Raw genomic sequence first — 24,283 nt, 5'->3', positions numbered from 1 at the left:
GGGAGGGTGCTCCTGTAAGACAGCCCATATTAGGAAACCCTTTACAAGATTTAGCCACCACCACCACCAACTACACACTACCGAACCCCCACCTCCCCCCCCCCCACCACCCAACACACACACACACACACACACACTAAAAAAAAAAAAGGCGAGAGACTGCAGAGAATGCCCTAGAATAGCGAATCAGTGGCCCATCCCTGAGCTTTAGAGTTACCGATTAATCACTAAACAAATACATACTAAAGACCTTCACTTATTCTCTTTTTTGTGGCTCAATTACATCGCCTGAGTTAATATTGTTTCAACGCTTCTTCTTTTACGTCTTTTTTTGTGTTTGGGAGGGAGGGAAGGAGGCATCATCATCATCATCATCATCAAAGCTCCCCGAGAATTTAATTTAGGGCAAGGTTTTTTTTTTGTGTTGTTTTGCGTGGGCATTCCTGTCACATACGGTTGAGTTTTTTAGAGCTGATAACTTTCTCTGAAGGAGGCGAGTCATTTCCGCCACACACAGAGATAGATACATGTTCACACACCTATGTTGTGGTGAAAGAGAGAGAGAGAGAGAGAGAGAGAGAGAAAAAACACAGATTGTGTTAAATGATTTGAGTTTACGACGAGGAAGCCTTTCAGTAATGATTAACTTTGTACCAGGTAATGATATCTAACATGTGAGAGACCGACAGGAAGTCCGACAGATGGATCACGCTTTATATTATTACACAATAGAAAATGGTTGTTGGTGACACAAGTATCAAAAATCAAGCTAGGATTTTTTTTTTTTGGAGGGAAACAAAGACTGTACTATTCCCATCCCCCACCTCAGAAAATTCCTCTCTCTCATCCTCACACCTCAGAAACTTATCAAACTAATAAAAAAAACAACACACAATCTGAATTTAAAAAGGCCAAATGCAGATTTGCTCGCAAAGGGGGAAAAAAATATATCAGAAAACACTCGAGAAACACTCGAGTTCAGCAGATAAAAGTGAACAGGCAAAGAACAAAGAGTGAGGGAAACAGTTTTCAGAAATGGCGGGCAAATCATCTCCTACACGATGAGCAATACTGAGTCATGAGCCTGGGCAAATCCACCAACAAAGAAGCTCAAAGCTAGCAGTCTAAAACACGTTTTAATGCCTCACAGTCAGGACTAACTGTCTCCTGGTCTTCCCATTAAAAAAAAAGAGATGATTTTGTGCTTTTTGGGATTATATTTTCACTTTCTGCAGAACATGTTGTGAATCTGTTGGATTTGAAAATTTCTACTGTAAGTGTGTTTATATAATTTACCCTGTGCTGAGCATCTTTCTGTGTGTTAGAGAGGAAAGTTTAGAAGATTATCTTTGTTAGTTTGAGGTTAAATTAACTTTCTGACAGCTGGAATTTAATTATACATTTGTGTAACTTCTGCATGCACTATATACTGTAGGCTACATGTGTGTGTGAGTGTGTGTGTGTAAAGTAGTTTTATGTTGTACAGAAACTGTTGTAAATGTTGATCTGTTTCAGTCAGTAAGGTTTGGAAATTTAAAAGAGTATTTTCCTGACTTGTAAGGACGGGAAGCTGCAATTCATAACAACCATAAGATATAATTTGGCAAACAACAAGCCTGACCTGTTTACTCAGCAGCTACTGAACAAACTTTGACACCTGGTTTGTTAAAATCCTCTCAGTGAGAGTTAAAGAAAACCCCTCACTTTCCCCTGAGTGAGACTCTGAAACTCTGTGATCTTCACAAACATGGGAAATAAATCAGTTTGAACAAGACTATTTACAGTACTTTTGAAAAAGGTACAAAGTCAGATTTTTTTTTTTACACTCTAAATGCTCAGGTCAAATTTTCTATATAAGCTCTAGATCTGACAGCAACTGATCATTCTTTAATTTATGTTTAACACAATTTGCATAATATACCTGTTAGATCTGATCATTTCCATTAATTTTTAATCTAGGTAATAGAACTAGTCATGACTTAAATAAAGCTCATAGATTCAGGAGTCTAATTGATCTAATCAGATGACGGAGCTGTAACACAAATGTGCCTAAAAAACATTCAATTTATAGATTTTGTTTTACTTTTTCTTCATGTGATGTGGCAGCAAATGAGAGAAACTAACTATATATGTAATGTATGTATTGTATTTTCATTTGAATTATTGATTTTAATGAATTAAAATAAGAAATTCCTCCAGCATTTTGTATGATAATTTACTTTTTTGTGGGTTTCTATTCCAAAACTATAATAAACATAATACATTTATACCCAAGCATAAAAAAGCACTGTGGTTTGTCTGAACAGATCTATAAATGTGGCTCTTCTCGGTATGTTCCTCTAGAGAGAAAAAACATGGGATAGTTAAAAAGGATAATAATAACAATTCTGAAAAGTCTTAAAATTGAGGTGGTTTTACAACCATAAAATCCTGCATGTGTGGATCCTACTTTACAAGTTTATAACAGTTGTTCTCCAATTGATTAAATTACTTCCAGAAGCTGAGCAAAAAAAACTTGAGTGGCTTCACTTACTTGGGTTATAAAAATGATTCCCAGTATATATGTGACTAATTATGTTACACTGTATATCCTATATAACGGCAGGTATTCGTAAACATAGTGTGACTAATAAACATGTGAATGAGCCAACAACACCCCATACGAAACATGTAGGCTGCTAAATATTAGGAACAAATGATCCATCAGAGGATTTCCATTCAGTCACTTAACTGAGTCAATAAGCAAAGTAAAATGTAAATGAGGTAAAAGGGGGAAAAGGAGTATAAAGGAAAAGTAAAGTACATTTATTTAGATGTAACAAGAGCACTTTGATTTCTGGATTTATCAGACGTAACGGACGATAGACTCAGAGGGACTGTAAATAAATTGTTGACATGAAGTTATGCGAGAGGCATTTTAAAAATCTACATTTAGGAAATGTTTTACATGCCATCACGAGTGTGTAACATGTGGGGAGAAAAGAGGAGCTCAGCAGCTCACACAGCCGTGCTGAGGTGTTTTTTCTTTTTTTGTTGAAGCAGGTACAAGAGTGTTTTTGCCTTTTCTGAAAAAAAGAGTTCAAACAAGTTGAAAAACAAACAGAAAGTTGACTTCCCATCCATTCATTATTTCACCTTTTCATCTGAGAACAAATTTGATCAGTATTTGAGAATGTGACCAGCTCTCGTCCAGAGACAGAGGAGAAACCACAGCAGCACCACCGTCCTATGACAACTTCACTTTTCCATCCTCACTTGTTCTGGTTTCTTTTTAACAAATCATCCTCAATGTGGTCACTCCACTGCCTCTGTGCAACATAAACACACAAAGGAGAAATACATGTTTGACAATTTGTATAAGTGTGTTACCGTATAAGTCAAATATAAAAATGCTGGTGACTGTGAATCAGTTTTAGATGAGGTGCATCAAACCAACCAGCTGCTCTGTGGTTGTAAAGGGATACTCCTTACACTTACACATTTTTATGATAAGGAAAAGGCATCACATTCTGTATAGCATGCATGCATCATTGCATTATAATGCTTGTTGCTGGGATGCAGCTTAAAGGTAAAATAAAAAACATCCTCTGCTTCAAATGTGCAACTTTAAAAACACAGATAGATACAACCAAATGCTGCATATCAAGTCTGACGAGGAGGGAAGTAAATGTGTGACTACTCCTGCCTTTAGGTACAGAAATGAACCTTTAATTAAACTGTAATGGTGCGTGTCTGAAACCGTGCACTGTCGCCATTTTTTTTTTTTTTTTTTAAACCAGGAAAAAGGGTTAACTAACTTAACTTGATCAATTATCAGAAAAAAAATTAGGAGTAGATAAGAACTGGCACAACAAAGAGCAACATGGAGGGAAAATCCCACGTCTGGGCTTCCTGCAGCTTGATTACCGCTGTGAAGGGTTAATTTGTTGAGCACCATCTCAGCCTCTCATTTTTTAATGAACTATCATTTCCTGCTGCAGTTCTGTTCACGGAGTGTGTGGAGTGTGTTTAGGCGTCCTGTGTGTGTGTGTGTTCGCTTTCATGCAAAAACTAAATTCCACAGGCCGTGAGTCAGAGGCGACCTTTGACCTGTCTGGTCCTTTCTGCCCGCCACCTTCAATGGCACTCGGACGCCGCACGTTCAAAAAACCCCCCCCCAGAAGAATCAACATTTCTTGTTTCTTTAATGATAGTGAAATGCTCAAGGTGCAAACACACACAAGATCGCACATGCAGGGGTACACTGACACACACACACACACACACACAAACACACACATACACACTTGCCCTGACGTTCCCGGGCAATGGGATGATAGAGAACAAGGGCTCACATGACAACCAAATCCTGGCCAGGTCCAACTTGGTTACGACATCATCATCACAACAACTGGCTTAGGCAATCGCTAGTGTTACCCAATGCTCCGCAGGGCCACAGTTCACACCTAACACAACAGCAGAGACACCGCAAGACGCACACACACGCACACACAACTGTGGTTATAGGAAGTCTGACCTCTCCACTGTCTCCCTGCAAAACACTCAGGATCTGACTCTAGTTATATATATATATATATATATTTTTTTTTTTTCTTTCTCTTTTTTTCTTTCTCCATAAATATACGTTAATATGTTTTATTTTTTTATTTTATTTTATTTTAAATCATATCCAGCTTGATAAAATACTACTGCTCCACTGATTTTATGAAGTGTTGGAATAATGAGATAATGGAATTATGGGAGGAGGAGTGTGTTTCACGTTACTGCGAGGAAAATTTTGATTCACGTGCAAATGTTGTAAGGTAATCTGAGTGTGTGTGTTTGCCTGTGTGTGTGTGTGTGTGTGTGTGTGTGTGTGTGTGTGTGTGTGTGTGTCTGTTCCTCCTCCAGTTCAACCGGGCTTTTTCCCAGTGACTTCACCACTAAAGCATGGAGCCCACTCCTCGACGGAGATCCCCCTGCCCAGGGTGTTTATCACATCCCTGCTTCACAGCCATCTGTGTCAGACAGCACATACACACACACACACATATACATACACACACACACACACACACACACACACACACACACACACACACACACACACACACACACACACACGTACGCAGGCAGGAGGCTCGGACACATGCTATCCTCTCGGGTGCCTGCAGTGCTGCCAGGAAATCAGGGTGCACCAATTATAGCAGTCTATTATTCCTCTCACTTCCCAGACGGCCACATAAAACAGCCCTCCTCCTCCGACCTTTACGACCCCCCCAGACCCAGACCCACACCCAGACCCACCCTGCATGCACCCCCCCCACAGGTTCAGGTCGGTCGGTCGGCCCACATGCCCACACAGACGCTGGGTCACTGGGTAACCCTTCCCTTTCCTTTCCTCTGGTTGTTCAGTGACTCAGATGTTGAGAAGTGGAAATACATCCAGAGAAGTCAGTCAGTCAGTCAGTCACTCACACTGCTGCTGCTTCTTGTGGAGTGGCAGCGACAGGCAGGCTGGAAATAGAGTGGGAGGGAGGTGGTGGTGGTGGTGGTGGTGGTGGGGGTATTTGGGGGGGCAAGAAGAGGAGGTGGTGTTGTGTTGTGCATAGCAGGTTAGGCAGAGTGTCTCCATCCATCCTGTGATGTCATGCTTGGAGAAACAGACTTCGCTGTGTGTGTGTGTGTGACACTGTTTCCTGTAAGACAATATCTAGACTATCTTTTCAAATGACATAGTGACAACAACCACCACACCTTCAAGGATTTCTTTTTTAAACTTTCTACTTTATTATTATAGTCCGGAGTGAGAAATGTAGCCGTCGTCATAATTTAAAAGAACTCATTACGGCATTTTAGATAAATCTGATAGGGAGAAACAGGATAAATAAGATCTTGATGCCATTTGGAGCTTGACAGTCCCATAAACAGGATGAACAAATAATATAATTATTATTATTAATGAAGTGACCTGAATGTATTATAACGCAGGAAAAAATGCAGCATTTTATTTCCAAATATAGTTTAATTCTGTATAATATGGGAGTCTATAGGTGAGAACCTGTTCACCACAGCAACATAACAGGTTAGACTCTGAACATAAAAGCAGAGAAAGGTGCATGTTTCAGTGCACAGCAGCACGATGTGGGACTGTATGGAGTTCACATGGTTTATATACTATACTGTGACACGCTGCTGAGACAACCACATAGGTTACTACAACCCATGCAAAGCCGCAACATGCTGTATGTCTTCCGCTCCAGTCTCACTGTATAAGATCTGCTCTAAATGTTTTTTCAACTGTTCAGCAAACTATAGCAAAGAGGGAATCTATAGGCAGGCAGCAACATTAACCATATCTCTTATGTAAAAAGGTTTGCACACAGGATAGGGGGAAAAAACCAGTAAAATTTCGATATGTGACTTTGGTTATCTGATTTATGATATGATCGGTTGTACGTATAGGCTTTGCATGTGTGTTTACATTCTGTTGAGGTTGTGGTTTAGAAGCCAGCGAAGGCGGCGGCGGCGGCGGACAAGTGAAAGTTGCCGGTGTCTGCACGACAGGATGCAACAACAGCGTTTGTCTCAACGTGCTGGAAACAACTCTGCAGAAATGTAAAAGATTCCAGCGAAAAAACCTTAACGGCACCTTATCTCTGGGTAAAGCAGCAGAGATGTTGTTGTGTGAATGTGATTTAAGATCCTGCTGGAGTTGTGTAATAAATCGCTATCATCGCTGCGGTGAAATCTTTGAAGTTAATAATAATAAGCTAATGATTTATCCGTCCGGGATAAAACAAATAAAAGACGGCCTCCTCATAATTTAGATTCATGGTTGCTCTCGTGTTGAGGATGAGCTCTAACACATATTTTTCCTCAACAGCGCGAGGGCACCGAGCAGCATATTTACTGCGGGATTTGTCGGGAACAGCCCTCCTTGCTATCTCTCCCTCCTCGCAACCTGTCACTGTTTTGAATCGGGCTGATGGTGCACAATGTGAGTGTTTTGACTGAGGTGTGGCGGGGGGAGAGCGGTCCGGATGGCTGCCCGGCTGCCATGTGAGTCAGGCCTCCGTCTGGGATGACTCGTCCTCTCACGGAGCACAGACACACACATACACTGTACACACGCTCATGACAACTGGTGGTATCACAGCACACATTACCATGTTCATGAGCTCCACTAAACAATACACTACAGAGGACCACGATGATGATTAAGAGCTGAGCATCACGTTGTGTTCCCCTGATAAATGAGCGGCTCTAAAAATGAATCAATGGAGTAACTGTTCCCCCAAAACAACATGCAATATGACGGTTGCCATTGTGATGAATAAATACATTGGTAATTTTATAGCTTTGGTCTGAGCATGTGTAGGAATCGAGTTGATGAGTGTGCAGTATGTGAGATGTGCTGCTGAGTGTGAGACCAAGGACCAAAACAAATGAATCAGGGATGAATAAAGCAGGAAGTCCTGCGATACACACACACTATGCCTGAGAGGCACATAATATGACACCGGACCTGGAGCACACACACACATACACACATCTGACCTCTCCCTCTCTTTGTGTACTGTACACACACATACACACTCTTACTCATCAGAGCTACAGTTACATTCACATCTTTGTGAAGCCCCTCCGCTGAAGGACTCAGTGTGCCATTAACCACAAAAATAGGCCTTTGCTACACAATCTGAACAATAAGTCTTCTTGAGCGACTGAATATTATTGTAAACGGCGAAGGTAAAGAGCTTTTGGCTCCGAGTCAAACGTCTCTCCACTGTTACTGCCTCTGTATTTCTGTCAGAGCTCGGAGGCCAAAGTAATCAGAATGGAAGTGGAGGAGATGAGAAAATGGACGTCCCACAGAGCCTCGCATTAAACTTAACGACGCTGTATAAAAGGAGAGCGGGGCTGCGACCTGCCGCTCCATCCCTCACCACCACTGTCTCGCCCTGTTCGCCTCTTGGTCTCGTTATACCCTAAGTGAGGGCGTCTGGCTGCGTTAGGGCGGGTTAGGAGAGCAGGGCGAGCTGTGGAAGGACTGATCAATGCCATCTTTGTCAGGGTGCGTCTCAGGTGACCAGAGCACCCAGTGACTAATATAATCAGAAATACTCCCTTCCTGCAGATTGGGACAACAGGAACACTTTGCTCACACGGCCCAAAGACGGGCTATTTATAGCAGCATGGGATGTGACTGAGGTACAAATGGTTAAAGAGAAACTTTATGGATTTTTCATCGGTTGAACGAGCAGCAGTTACAGTACAGCCTGTTAAGGGGAGACACTACAGGTGAATAGGGTAAAAAATTTCAGCTAACAGATATCACCATGAAACTTCCCAAGTTTATCACTTACATTAAGACAAATATTTTTTGTATTAAAAGTTTTGTCAAATTTTATGTTTAAATGTGTAAATGAGGCAATATCTGATGAAATATGCACTAATTTGCATACATTTCCAGAACCGTAATCTGAACAATGGATAAAGCTACTTTCAAAATTCTTGTTTTACTTTGTTGACATATTAGAGTCAAATGTTTTTACAGAGGAGGATTTTTGATATCTCTTTTTATCACTTTGCAAATGAGAAAATACTGTCACCAGCCCTAAAAAAAATCTAATTTCGCCCTGTTTTTAGGAATAAAATGTTGCATAAATCAGGCTGTGAATGATATATCAACAATCCCCTCTGTAAAAACCTTCAGAATATAGACAGGAATCAAACTGGAAGGTTTGGTGTCTGTAAGACCTGCTGAAGTGGAGATTTCAGGCTGAGAGTCTGAGGAAAAACTCATTTTGAGAAAACGGCCTTTAAAGATTTGTACTGTAAAATTCCACAGGTGGTAATGTAAATCGTACTTTTTGGATTGGTTGCTGATACAGAGGAAATTATAATTTTTGGAGCCTACATAATTGTTCAGGAGAGAGGGAGCTTTACAATGATACCTGACATGACATTGGTCAGACAACAAGCACAGCACAGTGTTGACTTTTGGTGAATATAGGAGAAATCTACTGACGAAAGAGACAAAATGAAGTAAAATAAAAACCTTAATGTGGATTTTCTACCATTTCTTTCGACTTTTCTGAAAGAAGACATGTTAAGGAAGAAAAAAAGCCCAAAATCTCAAAATTGATCAGTGCATGAAAACACTTTTTGCCTGTAGTGCCCGATAGATACATCAACACAGGTAGAACAACTTTAACTTTACCTTACTTTAACTTTTATTAAGAAAGTCATTCACCCCAAACTGCTTCACTCACTCACTCACAAGAAATGAGGTGACACAGAAAAAAAAAATCCCTCTGTGACTTTCACAGTCTTTACAGCACAGCATCAGTCAGCCTGAACCTAGACAACCTTATACATTTAGGTTGAAACAAACCTACTGGTAGTTTCTATATGAGCCTGTGGGGGGAGGAGGAGGGGGATCTGTTTTAAGATGGGTGAAATTCTGTGGAAACAAGCTGTAACAGACGTTTCTCCTCAACTTCAGTTATTTCACACACACACACACACACGCACACATACACATAAATAACTGCACTTCTGTGAATACCAAGAATAGTTTGATTTGCATGGTTCTCATTTCACGTCTCAACTAACCCAGGTTTAGTTGAGTCACTGAAGAATTTATGTTCACATGAGTGTTTGGTAACTTGCAGGCTATCAGAGAAGGGGAAAACATAAGAAATCAATGAAAATCATCATCATCATCCACATATACCGGTATCCTTATGTGCTATTGTTGCTATGCTACACAAACACACACATACACACACAACTTTGCATCCATTTTCTTCTGCGATCTCTTTGGCACATCATGCAACAGAAACAAAGGCCAGAGAGAAAAACCAGATCAAACAGTGTTAAATGCAGAGTAATTAGAAAGTCTGAGAACAAGTAATGCAACTATTCAACTGCATCTCCTCCGACCGACTGATTTATAATTACTCCAAAAACAACATCGTCGTGGCCAGACTCGCCACCGCCACGTCAAGGTACAACATCATCAACCTCTCTCTGGTTATAATGGCAACTTTACAGTAGATGTAAATGCCGATTGTGATCTGGAAAATTCCAGTATGAGCCAGTCAGCACCTCATCCCACCCCCCCTTCGGCCCCCCCCAGGCTGCCCTGTCCTGACCCGTGACTCTGCAGCAGCCCCCCCCCCCTCTGAGCGAAGCCCACCTGCTGTGATCCTCTAATGCCAGCAGCCTTGTGCAGCAGGAACAGCCATCTGCAAGCCCATTGTGCTGGTAATGGTCTCCCACCTTAAAGATGGACTCACATGGAAATGGATGCATTCTCATGAAGATGTGCCAGAGCCCCCCTGCCCGCCTCCCCCCGGCCTCCCCCTCCACCATGCCATGGCCCCGGCACACCAGTTACTACTGGAAATTTCTTTTCAAGTCTCGACTCTTCCTCTCTGCATCTCAATTGCTTTCCCCCCCTCAAGACCCTGACAGTAATAATCCATCCCTTGACTAGTCTGAAGGGGGTTTTTTAAGGCCAATACACGACATGGGGAGTGGCAGACTCAATCAAGATGATGGATTAGTGGAACAGTCCAATCCAATCCATTTTATTTATAAAGCACAATTTAAATAAACACAAAGGTTTCCAAAGTGCTGTACAGTAAAATAAAAACCATAAAACATACTAAAAAAGCAACAAAAAAAAATACTAAAGATAAAAAACACAGTAAGACATAGGAAAGGAATATACTGTCCACCCCAGGTAAAATATCTGTGCACATAAAATCTACAACCTACGTAGCGTAAAAAGCCAAAGAAAAGAGGTGGGTTTTAAGAAGAGTTTTAAAATCAGACAGTGTGGAGGCCTGTGTAATGTGCAGGAAAACGCTCTGTCCCCTCTGAGCTTCAGCCTAGTTTTGGGAAGCTCAGAGAGGTACGATGGGGCAAGACCATTTAGAGATTTAAAAGCAAATAAAAGGATTTTAAAATGAATTCTAAAATGGACGAGCAGCCAGTGGAGTGAAGCTAAGTTAAAACCCTACTGTTACCCCTGGACATTTTTGTCCACCTCTCACACTTTCCCAACTCCCCACGGTCAAATGAAAGGTCACTGGGGGCTGATTTTTGGCAAGGAGGTAAACTATCTTTGGGTAAACTCTGGATGTCCCGAGTTTCAGAATGAAAGTCCAATTTTTGTAAATGAGGGCAGCAATATCTGATGAAATATGCACTAATTTCCAGAACTGAAATCTGAACAATGGATAAAGCCCCTTTCAAAATTCTTGTTTTATTGTTGTTGACATATTATAGTCAGAAGTTTTCACCGAGGGGATTTTGGATATCTCATTTTATCACTAAAATACTGTCACCAGCCATGGAGCCCCATAGAAATTTTGTGTTTTTGCAGCTAAAACAATTGGCCAGGAAGGGGTTAAAATTTTTGAAACCCATGTCAAAAGTGATTTTCATGTTTAGTCAAGAAGACCCAGCCCTATATGTATCTCAGATATTTTGGGAGTAACTGATTTCTAAATTCTGTCCAGGGGTCATCATGGATGTGGTACAAATCGAAGGATTGAAGGATCATCCGAGGGTTTAAAAGACGCTCAGCTGCGTTCTGTACTACCTGAAGACGTGCAATGGAGTAATCCAGTAAAACACCACTGTGAGACACTATAGGTGAAACTGGGAAAAGTGTTTTTTTGTCTTCTCACTTTCTCCCAAACATCAACCTGCCTCACTCACTCACTCTGACTCTCTTCCTGTCCCAAAACCCTTCTGTAGAAAACTAAACCCAACCTCCACTGACACGGAGGAAACACATGGGGGTCCCTGCAGACGGTAAATCACCAGCACTTCCAACGCCAAAGGCACCAAACAAACGGCCCTCAGCTGTTCTCATAATTAGGAGGTTGGGAGGGGGGGGGGGACTTCTATTTTTCTATTTTTTCCTGCTCACATATCATCACATACAAATAAGAGGCTGGAAAAGTGGCACAAATCAGAGCAATTCAGCCAAAACACGGCGACTCACAGCAGATCAAACGGGGCCAAAGGGGGAGGGTTGGGGAGAGGGGGGGAGAGACTGGAGGCCCAGACTGCGAGTCAAACACAGGAAAAGCTCCCCCGCTCCACTGGGTGATTTTGAGCTTTTTCCTGCTGTATATCACCACCTCACTCACTGGCTGACAAAAGCTCCAGCTGAGATAAGAGGAAGGAGGACAGGGAGAGTTGGGCACAGATAAAGATGAATCTGGTTGGTACCCTGCAATTATATGGAGCATGCATGGCAGCGCCGGCTTGACCGTCCTCTGTCTGAAGTGCTTCCAGGGGCTTTTGACCTCACTTACACATTAAACCTGAGCAAATCCAAGGGAGGAAAAATCTGCATGTTGTGGGAAAAAGGCAGAAACTCAAATGTCTGCAATCAATGTCTAGGTTTTTTCTCAGTGTGTTAAATTGTTCAGTGAGAAGAAACGTGGGTGATTTCATATGTGCATGTGCAATCGCGTGCCATGGGCATAGTGCAATTTAAGGCAATCCTGCACTTTATTGGGGCATTGCGCAATCAGAATAAATTCAATCTTGCACTCGTCACTTTAGCACATAGCACTTTAATTAGCACTGTAGCACTTTATAATTGTTCTGTAATCTCTTGGTCCCCTTACAACTTCTTTGGCCAATTAATATACAATATGTTGTTCATGTCATATACTGTATGTTTGTGTAAGATGTCAAGGTGTTATGATGATGCATTGTTCTATTGTCCTAAGTCCTGCCTCTTGTGCTTTTATCTTCATTGTTTTTATGTCTAACATCAACCTGCCGATGGGACTGGGGATGGAAATTAGCCACTTGGCTATAATCCCACATATTTACATGACAGTGTTCATCAATATGTACTGTTCCCATTTTTAAAAAATAAACTAAAATCTGAATCTATATTACAAATATCATAATAGATATACTGTATATTCATTTTCAAAATTGTATATGGTCTGATATTCATTTTCATCAAATCTAAAAACTCACATGCTATTTGTTTGAAAAGATTGGAAGACTGTATGAGTCTTTTTATTTTTTCCACAACAACAACCAAAAGAAATAGCATGAAATCTCTTGACATATGCTTGAGATCAAAGCCTTGATCAGAGTGAATATTTTCTCCTGACATCAACAGTGACTGTCCACACTCGGCCGGCCTTGAAGAGGAGACATCTGTACATTAGTCACAGGATGTAAGAAACCTAACAAGTCTGATCAGACGCACAGCTCCATTCGACCTGGCTATCACTTCTTGTTATCATCCCAAAAGGATCTGAAGAGAGGCTTTATTGTGACTTTGTGGCGGTTCAAAGAAAAACTATCTTTATTATTATCCTACAAGTGCTGACAGAGAGTTATAGATTTAACCTTAAATGCCTCGGAGAGAAAAAAAAAAGAGTAGAAGAGTGAAACACATGTGCTGTGTGAGATACTGTATGTGTGCAGAATACACAGAGAGCTAATACATCAGGTTTAAGACGTCTGACGCACAGTTTGTTTTTGTAGCAAACATACATCAGTTTAAAAACAGCTGAAAAAGGAAGAACACTTCACTTGAATGAACAACTGTCAGGACAGAACTTATTTTTCCACTGAATGTTTTTTTTTTTTTTTTTGTCTCTGAAGGAATATCAGAAGCTTATAAACGCATGATGGAAATTTTAAATCACTTAAGTTCAAGTTGTTCAAGAAGGAAGGTCCCCATGCATCTTCTCTACATTTTATTTCCAGCTAATAAAAAAAAAAAAAAAAAAACTCTGGAGTTTCTCATTTTTGCTTACAGAGGTGATGAAAATGGCTGTTGACAGTTTTAAAGCCTCGTGATGTTTAAGCCTCAGATCCAAAACCTCTCCTGTGAAACTCAAGTTCAGCAACACACTTTTCCATTTGTCATTCATAGAAAACTGTTTCCCCCCGATTTCTTCAGCTGCTGATGAATCTGTGAGAACTTGCAGAAGTATTCCTTTACGGGTCCATATTTGGGAATAAACTCATTTACAAAATCAACTGAGTCAGACATAGTATGAACGTATCATGCTGCAAAACTCCACATGACACATAGATATTCTCAAAATGCAGCAAAACACAGTGTTGTTCAATGAAACTCATTAAAAAACAGTATGTGGACACTCCCTGTTGAGTAAATAGGAACATCAATATCAACCAAATCTAACATACGACTTTACTGCTGCACTGTACTGACACTCACACACACACACACACACACACACACACACACACACACACACACTGCAGCATCCATCCAGCCTATGTTTAAGTATCTGATCTCATCAGCTTTCCATCGTGTCATCTATGTGCTACTCAAATGCGCACACACACACACACACACACACACACACACACACACACACACACACATAGACACAGAGACACAGAGACACAGAGACACACACACACCCCTTATTTTCTTATCAAGTATGTTTTCTGTACTATTGCAACTCTGGTCTTTTTCAAAAGTTAAAGGTCACACACACATCAGAGTCATTCGGGGGATTCACAAGGTAAAATCAGTCTTTTCTAAGTTTTGAACAAAGAACATCTTTTCTTAGAAAAGATAAGACAGACTCACGGAGGAAGATGAACTGAAATATGATTCAATTTAATAAAACCAAATGATTAAATTTAACTAATTATCAGCTTCATACTGTAGTCAATGATGGAAAATAAAATAATTATATAAATAACTTTGTAAACATTAGAAAAGAATTCAGAAAACAACATCCTCAAGATAATTATAAAGTGTTTTGGAAGTAACAAATTATTAGAAATTTCATGGTTTTCAGTACAAACAATTTCTGTAAGGGTCAACTATGTGAGGTTATTGACTTTTGCATTGTGTGTGTGTGTGTATATGTGTGTGTGCGCGCGCCACTACAGCTCACCTGACGAGCAGAAACCAGGAAATGAATTGTGTCGTATTGTATTATGTCACGTCAGGATGAAATCACTACAGCCAAAGTCCAACGGTTAGACAAATACTTCTCCCTCAGTGTACAGACATTAATCCAGAGGCAGGCAGATGAAAACAAACTCAGAGTCTCTCTCAATATTAAAATTCCACAATAAAGACACAATTAGCATCTTTATTTTTACCATCATGTAAAAACATGTAGTTCAAAGTGAATTTTTATCATGGAAGCAAAAACAGATGGGACAGATACTGTAGAAAACGCTGCACATGCTTAAAAACAGTTCACAAAAACAGCACAGATGTTATAAAGGGATGAGACTGAACAACAAATCAGTCATTAGTCTCAGACCCTCCGAAAACAGTCATCAAACAGTTTTTTTGCAGACTTGGCTCTACGTAATTGTTTTAGGAGTCTCTTAACGCAGCAGCAGCAACAAATAAGAATTTCTTTGAAAATTGTTTCTGTAAACTCAAATCCAATAGAAAAATTTAACAGAAAAAAGTAAATTAAGTTTTCACTGCGATTCTAAGAAAAGGCCGGGGTTTCAAACGCTTCACTTCAATTCTTCAGATTCATTTCAAAAGTGAGTTGGTGGGGGGGGGATAATAAAGTTTTGGAAAAGTCCTGCAGCTGAGGTGAGAAGGTTTAAGTGTAACTGATCTGATGAAGCACACAAGGGCGTTCAGAGGACAAATGTTTGAGTTTGTGTACTTTGGTGTGTGTGTGTGTGTGTGTGTGTGTGTGTGTGTGTGTGTGTGTGTGTGTGTGTGTGTGTGTGTGTGCGCGTGCATGCAACTGTGCACGCTCAGTGTGTGTGGGTGGGGGCGACAGCAGCAGGTGCAGGAAGGAACCGTAGCAGCGGGTGTTAAGGTGTAAAATTTGCTTTCAAGCACCTGCACGGTTGCGTTCGTCTGCGCCTTAAAGGGTTAATAATACAGAAAGGCTGTCACCCATTCATAAGGTGAAGTGTGATTGAGAGTGAGAGTGAGTTGAGGCACAGAGAGAGTCATATAGCCTAGGTGAGGGTGGAAAGGCCTCAGTGAGGAAGGAAGCCGACGGTTGGTGAGTTGTAATGGGGGGAAACTTCCTTTAGAGAAGAAGCGCGCGAGTGAGTCAGAGTGAAACCTGTCGATAACCAATCATCTGTCGCCTTCAGTCTGCAGCTCAATGAACAGTGACTGCAATGAGAGAGAGGGAGAGCGTGCAGGCCTTTCACAACCCAGCACACACACAGAGAAAATACACACACTGGAGAAAATACACACACACACACACACAGAAAAAGATGATATATAGGCTACTTAAATTGCATAAATAAAGCTATAGCTACAATGAAAATGATGATCGTGATGCTTAGCTAGCCTATGCTAGCTAGCGAGTAGGCTAATGATGATTCGCCTAATCTTATTTCAGAATCCAATGGCAGCAAAGAGCAGATCAGGGAGAAGCAAAGTTAAGAAAGAAAGAAAATTAATACAAATATTTCAAACAGAAATTAATGGTTGTTTCTATTATTGTGTTTGAATAAAAATGGAACGTGTTGCAACTGTCCCACTTTACCAATATATTGCCTACAGTAGTGTCCCACTTTGCCAATAGTGCCAGGAAATTTTGGTTTTGGGTCAATGTGTTTTTGGTGAAGGGTCATCCATCCAGTGTTTAATGTTTCTTTGTTTTTTCTTCTACATAGTATAGTAGAGATCCTAAGCTGTTTATCATGGTATCATATGATGGGCTAAGACATTTGGTTCATAATCAAAAATTATGTTGAAGGTTAATTTTCAGAAAGTGTCCCAGTTTACCCATATTCACCCTACTGTATATTTATACTGTATAAATGTGTGTATATAATCTTTTAAAGTTTAAAGTCTGTGTAAAGCTTGTCTTATCTAAACTTAATTGACCTAAATTTCTAATTTGTGGCATTTAATAAAGTTTCTTGAATATTCATGTGTATAAAAACTGATCTGCAGAGAAAAGAGCAGCAGCATTTTATTTTACAGCGGTCATAAATTCATTTTTTCAAACTTCATTTTACAAATGTACAAAAAGACGACACGGTAAAAAAGAGAGAGCTGATGCAATCTCATCGTCTGATTTCATCAAGTGTGTGTATGTGTGTGTGTGTGTGTGTGTGAGAGAGAGAAAGAGAGACCAAACGTGCATTGAGTGTGAATCTCTCTCTCTATGTGTGTGTGTGTGTTTATATGTCCGTGGGTGTGTACTGTATGTGTTTGTGTATGTAATAAATGGCACTCCTACCAGCAGGTGTGTTCAGAGCAGTTTCCAGCTCGTGTCCCTGGCATCGCTACGGGGACGCCCATCACCACGCACACACACAACCCAACCCAATAAGGCTCTCTGAACTTCTGTTACATCTCACTTTTATTTTGAAAATCCTGCAGGTTGTTTATATATGTGTAGGTGTGTGTAGGTGTGATTTGCATTTTGTCTTCACACCAGTTTCAAAACTTTCCAAACCCTGTCAGTGTCTGCTGGCTGGCTGGCTGGCTTCATGTCTACCAAGAAGTTGGTGTAATTATTTATGTACCGCTTCCAGCCGGGCTGACAAATAAAAAAAATACTGACACAAATAAAATTTTCTTTGAGGAATCTCTCCGACCGGAAACTCAACTCACAACACTCAATTTCTCCAGCTCCCTCTGAGATGTTTCAGTCAAATAAACAGCAGCACATCCTGCCTGACAGGCCTCATTTCATCAACAAAACACTTTAAACTTGAATACGTGTTCATAAAACTGACATAACACTGTCATAAACATCAATGAATACTTATGACAGTTGTTGTTAACTGTCAATCTGTAAGTTATGTCACTTTTGATGCAAAGTTGACATTGTTTGACATGTCCTTGTTATGAGAACTTGACATAATTTAAAAATCTTAGCAATTAGGTCTGCTATGACAGGTTATATTGTCTTTATGTCAAGTTGTGATAACAAGGACATGTCAAACAATGTCAACTTTGCATCAAAAGTGACATAACTTACAGAATGACAGTTAACGACGACTGTCATAAGTATTCATTGATGTTTATAGCCCTATTCGCACAGGATTAGTAGCCTATTACCTGGGGACCTCTGGTAATTTGTAATAATTGCGGAGGATGTCTGTGATCTTGACCCCGTGCGAATGCGCCATGTTTGTAAATTTGTAAAGTAAAAATTCCACCGCAAATTACCTACCATATTTCGCCAAACACAGACGTCCCGTGATACTACGTGATAATACTAGTCCCGTGCGAACCTGCATCTCAGTGATTGGGGGGTATTTGTTGTTTTTATTGTGCGCCCTTTTCTACTTCTTTCCTGGTTGAAACATGGAGGCTGCGGTGGAAATTATGAGCGGCAATTTTGACACCATTTTAGGTGCAAATACAGTCTGGTCTCGGTACTGGAGACCCATTTGAAGAAACAGCTCAGATCCATAAAAAAAGCGAAATTTCAGAGGATATTGACAGGCGGCTTTTTAATACAAATGCCATGACGGCCCGTTATTGTGACAACAACTGCACTGTTGCGAAGTCACGTTGCTGCTTTGACATTTTATTTACATTTGCTTCGCACATGGATGTGACAGCAGCGGATGTTACGACGTGCACAGCTTTGACGTCATATCAGAGCCTTAATGTCAGTAAATTCGAGTAAAATACAGACTTCACTTATCCCGTGCGAATGCACCGCAAGAAACACAGACATGGGGGGGGGGTAATTTACAAATCACCAGACGTCCCCAGGTAATACTAATCCCGTGCGAATAGGGCTTATGACAGGTGTCATGTCATGGTTATGACAGTTTTATGAACACGTATTCAAGTAAAGTGTTACCAAAAGTTGCATCACAGAGTTCAATCTCTAGACCCCCAGAAACAGGGTCTGTGCCCCCCCCACATGAGATCTGGTACTGTACGGAGGTAAAAACCCGACTGATGACCGTTCATGATCCAGAAATAAACCAGAGGAGAGGAGGCTTCTGTGATAGACAAGAGACAAGACAAGAGTTCATCCTGTCCTGTGCAGCAGCCAGAACATGTCCATGCCCATATAGTCATCCAGTGGAAAAATCCAAGCCATTAATCACCACCATGTTGGCTATTACAGCATATTACAGCAGGGTAAGGATAGGAAGGAGCCAAAAGGGGGAACAAAATGTCACAAAACCTTTGTTTCAATTAGGTCTCACACAAAGTGTTTCAACCAGCTACAGTATAGGGGGCAAAAGCAACAAGTCGTCTTTCCAAAACCACCATAATGACTCTGTGTCACCTTCATCACAGTCATAAAAAAAAGAAAAGGAGGTCTCACAAAGGGATTAAATTACCTGAATGCCCTGTGACCACCCAAAAGGCCCCTCAACCGTCAGGAGTCATCATTTAAATCTTTCATGTGTGATAGCTACACACAGACACACACACATATACACACATACATATACACACCCACACACACACACACCCGTTGAGCTTTACTCACCCGATGAGGGAGACCATCTGCTCCACTATGTGCCTGCTGAAGGTGACGATCACAAACAGTTTCTGTATGACAAAGAAACACACAGAGAGAGAAACATCGAGTCAGTTACTGAACCATGAGGTCACTGCTGGGGTGCAGAAGCAGGGCAGTGTGTGTGTGTGTGTGTGTGTGTGTGTGTGTGTGTGTGTGTGTGCATCACAGTTTGATCAGTAATTCCCTAACTCCCACTCACACACACACACACACACTCACATACACACCCTTCCCATAATGCCCCATGCTTTGATTTGCACCACCATCACCACCACCACTAAGGTGGTTTGGTCTAAAAAAGCTGCCACGAAGACGAAGACCTTTTGTCCTGAAGGGCAAGAAATAAAGGGCCTGTACGTGCTCTATGACACACAACACAGTACAATAGGTCAGCATATCACACTGGCTGTCATCATAATTGCATGTGTGTGTGTCTGTTTATGTGTGTGCGTGTATGTGTGTGTGTGAGAGAAAAGGATGGATGGATGGATGGATGGATAGAGGAGTGGAGGAATCAAAGCAGATGTGTCATTGCTTCACAGGGGTTCTGGATGTCGGCTCCTGTCTGGTCTGACTCCTGCTTAGTCACCGACGACGGGCGACTGGCAGCCATTCTGGCTCACACTGCTGGCCCTGCGTTGTGTTGTGTTGTATTGTGTAGTTTGTTGTAAGCACTCACTAAAATGACCAGACAATTCAAAAAAAAAAAAAAAGTCCTTTCCTTGCCCTTTCAAGATCTTGTAAGTTACTGTATTCTTAACATAAACAAACATGTGTTTTGGCCACTAAAAGTGCGGTTTGATCCCAGTAACATCTAAAGTTGCCTTCAACATGCCATTAGAAAGGCTTAACCCATACAGAGCGTTTGGCGGGTCCGTCATTACAAACTCATGTTGTTGCAGAAAAGGATTGTTCAAACCCACAGAGGCCTAAGTTTAAATTCTAGTCCAGATTCCAAGGTTTTCAAAGATACTAAATATATACCGCCCCAATTACAGGGACAAGTGTATAAAATGATACACAAGACATCTTGAATATTCCTTTTTGTGTTATGATGGAGCCATAAAAATGTCATCTTAGATTTGAATATTTCACTCATTGTAAATGTGTAGCATCGTCGATTAGGTGCTGGGGGCACGTACAGAATAAATTGTAAATAATGTGGATGGACTGTTTTATTTACTGGGCTGCAGCTGGTTGAACTCATATTTAGTTAGTTAGTTAGCTTTTATAATTTCATATTGACTCATATCCATCAATATTTTCAGGTTTGCGTTTACAAAAAGCTAAATGCTACTGATGAACCCTGAAAAGCTACTGATACTTTGAATTTTTGATATACGTATTATATAATTGCATTTTACAAGTTGGAAAGCTGCAAACTGCTCTGATTGGAAAGATTTGAGCAACTTTCACTTTGAACCAGGTGTATTTAACTTGATTTAATTATACTAACAGTCTCCTTCCTACACAAGACAATTAAGATATACAATTTTTTAGACTATAGAAATAAGAGTGATATAACAAATTACACTGTGAGTCAGTGGACAAAATAAATGTGACTGCAGTGCAAATAAACACCTATAACACCACTTTTAAATATACTGCAGTTTGACTGCAGATAAGTCTGCAACAGGACGTCTCAATGTCAATTTTAAGTTGATTAAAATTGTGGCGGGGGTCCTTTGATCGGTGCTTTGTTTCAGTGTCCAATGAGCGGTTATGTAACGGGTCATCTGTGTTGTTGCCGTTTGGTTGTGTTTTAATTTGGGTGGGTGTTAATCCTCAGGGTGACACAGTGGGTTAAAGAGAATGAATGACGGACTCGTAGTCAAAATGTTGGCGATGTCACAGAAATAACAAAACCATTTGGCATCGAACGAATGCAACGGCAAAAAAAAAAAAAAAAGACTGACATTTGCTATCGTACTATTTCTGTGCCTCACACAAAATTAACATCAAGTGATGCTGTGAGGTAGAAAAACCCTCATGGCAACTTTTAACCTTGACTTCAGAGAAATATTTCTGCAGCAAAGCACCTAAATATTGATTATGTATGAGCCCATAACCCACTCAGCATCACTGATAACTGATCTATCATCCCACACAGGAGGAGGAAGGGGTTTAAGCGACAGAGGCCGGCGGAGGAAGGCTGACTAACGTGGCTTCAATGTGCCTGCTCGTAAACTGACGGTGATCTGGTCTTGACTCGCTGATTTCAATTTACTGATAATGTTGATGAGAGCAGAGCTGTGTCACAAAAACCCACATTGACGATGGACCAGAAATTACGGCAGCAGCAGTTCACAGAAAAAAGGGACCGTCTGTTATCAAGAAGCATGATGTGCATTGAGTCAGCTAACAGTAATATGGAGATGAGAGCATCCTACTTTTTAAAGCTGTGTTTTTTTTTGCAGCTGGGACAAAGTCATACAGTATTATGTCAAAGGGCAAATGACAATAACAATCATCATCCTGTTTCACCGTTGCCGTATGAAAAGTCTACTGTCCCCTGGCTGCCACACCTCACTCTGTGGCTCCTCTGTCCTCAGCAAAAAAAAAAAAAAAAAAAAAAAGCACCAATCTCAAATCATCAGGGGCTTGAGATGTGTATTTCCACCCGTCATCATCATCCTCAAGTGACCTGCAGCGTCACAAAGCAAAGCAGCGGACGTTATAACCATTCAGCAGCTCCACATTCAGAAGCTTAATGAGCATAAAAGGCGGAAGCAGAGTAGAATAAAAAAAAAAAAAAAGCCTCTCCTTGGAGACTTGGTGAGAAGAGAACACACCTACAGCAGCACAGGTACAGTACAAAACCAGATCAAAAACACTGCTTTGAAGCATTGAGGCTGCTCCGAGTGTGACGCCCACACACACACACACACACACACACAATACACACATGCACAACAAGCTTCAAAATCCCCTTTTGTTCCCTCCTAGGACCCATGAGGGACAACGTCACCTGTGCTTTCTTCTCATCACTTCACTCATACTTCTTGTTTTCTGCAACTACTCAATCATTTGCATCAGAAGCAACAAAAAAAAAAAAAAAAGCTTGAAAGAAATTCAACCAAGACACTGAGACACTACTTCTTTTTTTTTCCGTGAGACAGAAAGGGACACACCTCTGTCAGTGTGGGGGCCCCTGGGACCCCTGGGTGTAATCTGGTCCCCCCCCAACCAACCCCCACACTCACTCTCCTTCTGTCTTTCTCCATCACCTCCCACAGACAATGTTTATCTGCTTTAGCTCGCGCTCCCTAGGTTCACTCACTGCCCCCCACCTCACTCCCCTTCACTTTTTTTTCTACTGTGCTTTCAGGACAATGCATTTAGCGTATGATAAGGAATGAGGAGGCCGAGTGGAAAAAATGCTCAGCTTTTTAACCCTTCCTCTCTTGTGTCACAATGAGCAAACCAAACGCCAACTTTTTGCTTAGAAAACAGAAAGTTGAGCCCCCCCCACACCTCACCCCCCACCCCACCCCTACGCTGACGGTAATCACAGACATACTGCGAATTCCTGGACTCAAATTGAGGATTTTCCAGGATTAGAAGAAGAAACTTTTTGTGATGCCAAGTCTCTTAACAGCAGTTTCTTATTCAGGAGGTTCGTTTTTAGGATGAATCCCCCTTTTACTTTCCCCATAAGTTCTCAATCTGCTGCAGTTCTGTCTGACCAGTCTACTGTACAATGTGGTGTAGTGGTGGTGGTGGGGCTGTTGCTGCAGCTGCACTCAACAAAATGGTTGACTCCCCTCTACTATGCCTTCACACAAAATGGCCTCCCTACCAGCAGCTGAGTACAGTACAGAGATGTCGTGCATGAGAGTGATTCATTATTTAACACACTTCTGCCTCGGAACGACATTAAAGATGTATGTAAATCTCAATCTTAGACAAAAAATACATTTGGCTGATTCTCCACCATGTAACGGGGCAGAAAACAACAACAGACAACTTCTACATATCCAGTGGTGTCAAACTCTACTGTACCATATTAAGTATCAGCTGTATTTGCATTGATATTTGAGTAAAAAAATGTGTTTGGAGTTATTTATTTAGATTTTACTGAATTTAACAGCAGCTTACCTGGATGTGCATTTTGATGACTGCTTTTCCAATAAGCGTGGCACCAAAAAACGTCCAGAACGGGACCAGAAAATGTCCACATGTTATTCCTGCCAGGTCAAAGAGGGGATTGGGTATCTGTTGAAAACAGTAGAGATATTCAGACTTGACAGTGTGTAAATCCATAAGAGGAAAACAAGCAAATAATGAAGAGAAAGTGAAATTCAGTGAAACAACATAAGTCAATATTGAAATCCCTGCAAGTGTATTTCATCTGCTTTTATTTTAGATCTGTATTGCACATATCAGATCGTGCCATGATAATATCTGACACTTTTTTTTTTAATCTATAAATATTTATGCTTTAATTCACACCCTGAACAATTCAGAACTGACATTTCCTTTGTATTATGCATTAGGGTCAATATTAGATGAATGGGCATGGGAGGAAAATATTTAGACTGATAAAGTCCAATCCAGAGTGGAGGTGAAGAATATTTTATAGAAAGATAGAAAGATATAATGTATGTTTTTACTCACAGAAGCACAGGCTAAAATCCCCAGGAATCCGACCCTCTGGATGAGTTTCTGCACCGCTACTTTTGCTCTGGAGGCAAAGTCCTGGAAGAAAAAAAAAAAAAAAGTGAGAAAAATGTGTGATTAAATTTTCCCCAGAGATGTGGTGATACTGTATTTGGCTGATACTGATCACACACTCATGCTGCCCATCC

At 40.9% G+C, this 24,283-nt stretch overlaps 1 protein-coding gene across 2 annotated transcripts in view; it reads right to left on the bottom strand.

Annotated features, from left to right (window-relative positions):
- The window catches only part of LOC146974200 (vacuole membrane protein 1-like), a 62,280-nt gene that overhangs the window by 3,053 nt on the left and 34,944 nt on the right, over positions 1-24,283 (bottom strand). For both annotated transcript variants that reach the window (XM_085797314.1, XM_085797315.1), the window contains exons 7-9: positions 24,093-24,173; positions 23,574-23,690; positions 19,443-19,504 (exon numbers count right to left, since the gene is read on the bottom strand). In XM_085797314.1, the coding sequence (XP_085653440.1) occupies positions 19,443-19,504; positions 23,574-23,690; positions 24,093-24,173 (260 nt within the window). The remainder of the gene's footprint in view (positions 1-19,442; positions 19,505-23,573; positions 23,691-24,092; positions 24,174-24,283) is intronic.

Source organism: Trachurus japonicus, chromosome 14 (genome assembly GCF_045865225.1).
Source record: "Trachurus japonicus isolate A0001 chromosome 14, Traja_1.0".
Taxonomy (NCBI): Eukaryota; Metazoa; Chordata; class Actinopteri; order Carangiformes; family Carangidae; genus Trachurus; species Trachurus japonicus.
Note: the sequence above shows the minus strand (reverse complement) of the source record. Positions and strands in the feature narration are given on the sequence as shown.